The 3,939-nt window shown below is 42.9% G+C and overlaps 1 protein-coding gene across 1 annotated transcript; it reads right to left on the reverse strand.

Annotated features, from left to right (window-relative positions):
• Positions 1–3,441: 3,441 nt before the first annotated feature.
• Positions 3,442–3,939, reverse strand: LOC138944123 (WAS/WASL-interacting protein family member 3-like). Its single transcript, XM_070315006.1, has one exon. It carries the CDS (start codon positions 3,937–3,939, stop codon positions 3,442–3,444), a length of 498 nt encoding a protein of 165 aa, XP_070171107.1.

The raw sequence follows: 3,939 nt of genomic DNA on the forward strand, positions 1-3,939 counted from the left end.
TGTGTGTACAAGTAGCGATTGATTCTGCTTGTCGCAAAGGGTACTTTACTCTTGAGACGGATAGAAGTCGGGGGTAGTTTTCGAAGGAACGGCGGGGGTGCAAAATTTGAAACTTCACAGTTTGGCGGTACAAATTATGCCGCGTTCAGTGTATAAGTAGCGATTGATTCTGCTGATTGGAAAGAGTACTTTACTCTTGAGCTTAATAGGGCTAAATTCAATTGGGGGTTGTTTTAAGCATAAGGGCTAGATATATTGAATTTATTTGGGTGGTACAAATTAGTACAAATTCAGCTCTTTCACTTTCTGGTCTTATTTTTATTTTTTCCTTTTGTTTTAGTTTGGTCCTGCTAGCTTAATTTGATGGTAGCAGCGCCACGGTTTTTTTGAAAATGGCACGAGGTACAAAATTATTATTATTGGTACAAATTAGTACAAAATGGGTACTAAATAATCTGATAGGTCCAATTTGATTCTGCTGATTTGGTCCTGCTAGTTTAATAGAGGTCGCCGCGCCGCTTTTGTCTGCCTTCTGTACTCGACGCGTGATTTGCTAATTATTTTTACTTATAACTCAAAAATTACGCTTCGATTCAAGTTTTGGTAAAGGAAAAATCGCCTTAGAATTGTATCAGGAATACGTCATTTTACGGACGGAAGATTGTTCTGAAACACCCTGTATATAAAATTCTGAAACTCTTTTTTCAGGAAAAGATAAAATGAATTTTGAGTGGAAAAATTATGTGCATCTCGGGTTACGGAATTATTAACTAATATTCCAGATAGCGAGGGCATTAAACAGTTTATTTTAATTCAACATATACTCAATTTTTTTTAAATAAAAAGTTAAAAATAGAAGAAAGCATATATTCTATGTGGCATGCAACATGTTTTTTAAGATTATGGAGCAGATAGTTCGAGGAATTGATCAGTTCACATCTTGGTTACGTAGCAGTCAGCTATGCGAAAAAATTTTCAGACAAATAAGGTCCATAACATCTACTTTCTCAATAGTAGTTAATTTTAATTTATTGGGCATTTTGAGACGTTTAAATCGACTGCAAATTTTAAACGAAATAAGTAGTGACTTAAGTAAGTTTAATTTATACTGTCAATTTTAATTAAATTGCATAAATGTTTATCAAAGTTTAATTTACTTTAATAATGCATATTCTTATTTTAAGGAGGTATACATTTCAATTTCCACGAGAAGAAAATAAGCGATTAGGAATTTCTTCTGATACTCCAATTTTAAAATCTGATGAAACTCCATCTATAGAAAAAATTTTACATATTTTGGACACCGCTAAAAATGATGCATTAAATATCGCAATAAAATTAAAAATGGATATGATTGAAGAAAAAATAAAGGAAAATTTTGAAATCATAAATATTCGACATTTAACTGAAGAGGAAAGTGCAGAAAAAGAGGAAAATGACAATGACATTATAAAGCAACAAAATAATGAAGAAGCTGCTAATGAAGATTTTGAAGATTTAGAAAATTTGCAAAATGATATTTTAATATTTAAAAATCAAACAGAATTAAATTTAAGAGATTATACGGCTAACTGCACAGAAAATAATAAAAGTTTATTTTTAGATGTAAATATTAATAAAAAAAAAATGTTATAAGAAAATCTTTACTTTGTTGGCTGTATCAAAATAAAAATAGGTTGTCTAGTGACAGATTATATCGAGTTCGTGGTATGAACGTTGCAAGTACAAATAAAAAATCAAGTGAAGAATTGAAAATAGAATGTGAAAAATATTATTGTGTTTATCATGATACAGGATGGTACATAGGAAGGGTATTACGCGTAGAACAAAATACATGTAAAATTAAATTTTTATGTGCCAATTTAGATGAATTTAAATAGCTAAAGAAAGGTGATATTCAAGAAGTCGATAAGAAATTTATAATGTACAGGCCAATATCTTTAAATGGTATAAATCCTTTTACAATTAACAAAGAAGTACGTACAGAAATCCCAAAAAAGTTCAAAAAATTAAAGAATGATTAATTATTATTTTATTTTATTCATTATATTTTTATGAAAATTTTCGATTTTAGTTTTAATTTAATAGATAGTAATGTACCAAATTTTTATTTTTACGTATTATATTTGTAACGGGGTCGCTTTTCGCGAGTGCGTGGATAAGCTCGGCCGGGATCAGGGCTCGTGAAAAGGTGAGACACACGAAGGATTTAAATATTGTCTTTATTTGCCTCTTTCGGCAATGGTCGATGTACAATAGTGAGCGTGCGGTGGATAGTGCAACGCGCTGGATAGAATGCGCTTAGATTATTCGGTGCGCGATGTTCGATATATCGAACCGCTTACAATATCCGTAAAACCGTGTTTATTTTGACGGCACGCGAAACGCGCAAGAAATCGGGCGCGGTCGGTCGGCGCGTATACGGCAAGGCCGTGTTTATTTTGACGGCGCGCGAGACGCGCAAGAAGTTGGGCGCGGTCGGTCGGCGCGTATACGGCAAGGCCGTGTTTATTTTGACGGCGCGTGGAATAGAATGAAATATTAGGCGGTAGGTATTTCGGTGTGATAATAGTATTAATGTGGTCGCGGGATTAATCGCGTATTCCCAGTGGTCGGGGAAGGCGAGCGGAGATCGAGTACCCTCGACCGGGCGGAGAACTCTCCGTCCCTGCTTCCGTTCGCGAAGTGGAGGATAGCGTGTCGGAGTCGAGAAAACTCGACGGGGCAGCGAACTCGCAAACCCACGATCCGGCTAGCTGGAGCGGTCGAATGATAGACGGACTAGTCTCGGAGAGCGGCGAACACTCCGCTCTCGTCGAGTCGGTCGGATTTGTGCCAGGAGTTCGGAGACTGCACGGAAGCCGAGAATGCTCGGCGGAGGCTGCGAACACGTCAACCCCACGTTCCGTCGTTGCTACGACTTTTCAGGATCGGTTTCTGGTATCTCGGAGCGTACAGCTCGAGCGGATTCAGGAATCGTTCTGGTCCCGAGATGCCGAAACGCTGTCTTCTTATACCCGAGCGTCTATCGGTAATTGCGTCGTTCGCCCCCGGGTGGGGATAACGACGCGTTGTTTTTCGGCGGGTAAATTACGGTAAACGCGTCGCTTCCCCTGGGCGAAACGACGCGGCAATTCGGCGGGTGACGCTCGGGATCTTCCGGCAGCGCTCGGCTATGCTCGGTCTTCGGCGTAACGGCGGCCGTATAACGGCCGCACGGTTGTTTATCACAACCGCGGTTTTGAGATATTAAAAAAAAGGGCGCTAGGCGCTTCTGCCACTGCCCGGCTGGTGTTCGCCGGGCGGCAGACTTCCGGCTGGCTACGTGCCGGGTAACGATGGGGGGTGCATCGTTACATCACCCCCCCGCCTACTGTGCCTGAACTTTGAGGCACTCGCTTCGTCTACTCTAGTTTCCGGCGGTAACGCAGCTTTCCGGCGTTATCGAACCGCAAGGTCCAACGCCCTTGCGGTGTGCGGACTTTGTATCGCCGGGACACGTGGACCGCGAAATGCGGGATCGGCGCTAGAAGTCCCGGCTCTAACTCCACCATGATCGGCGGTGGCGGCGCGGGGCCCATCGGGACCAGGATTTCGGGCATGGGGGGGGGGGGCGGGTGGTGTTTCCCCCGTTGCTCGTTCCTCCGGCTGTTCCTGGCCCGATGGCGACCTTGGTCGCTTGGCTGTCGTCCTCATCGGTACCCCGGCGTGGCATCGGCGACGGCAGGCGGATAGCGGCGGCGGCGGTGTGGCCAGCATGGCCAGTTTCCTCTGGTTTGTCCTGTCGGACCTCTGGATGGCGGTACCGACTTTTGGCGGCCGTTTCGGTGGTGGCGGCCGTGTAATCGGTGGTGCTTCTGGCACATCTGTGCCGTACGGCGGCTCGGGCTCTCCCAGGATCTCGTTTATTGCTTTCAGGATGTCTCGCTCCATGCTCAT

This window comes from Polyergus mexicanus, unplaced genomic scaffold, assembly GCF_030449975.1.
Source record: "Polyergus mexicanus isolate NDT 795.1 unplaced genomic scaffold, iyPolMexi1.0 SCAF_93, whole genome shotgun sequence".
NCBI classification, from domain to species: Eukaryota; Metazoa; Arthropoda; class Insecta; order Hymenoptera; family Formicidae; genus Polyergus; species Polyergus mexicanus.

Coding starts and splice junctions, on each gene's coding strand:
- LOC138944123 (XM_070315006.1), bottom strand. CDS start 3,939: ATGAGCATGGAGCGAGACATCCTGAAAGCAATAAACGAGATCCTGGGA.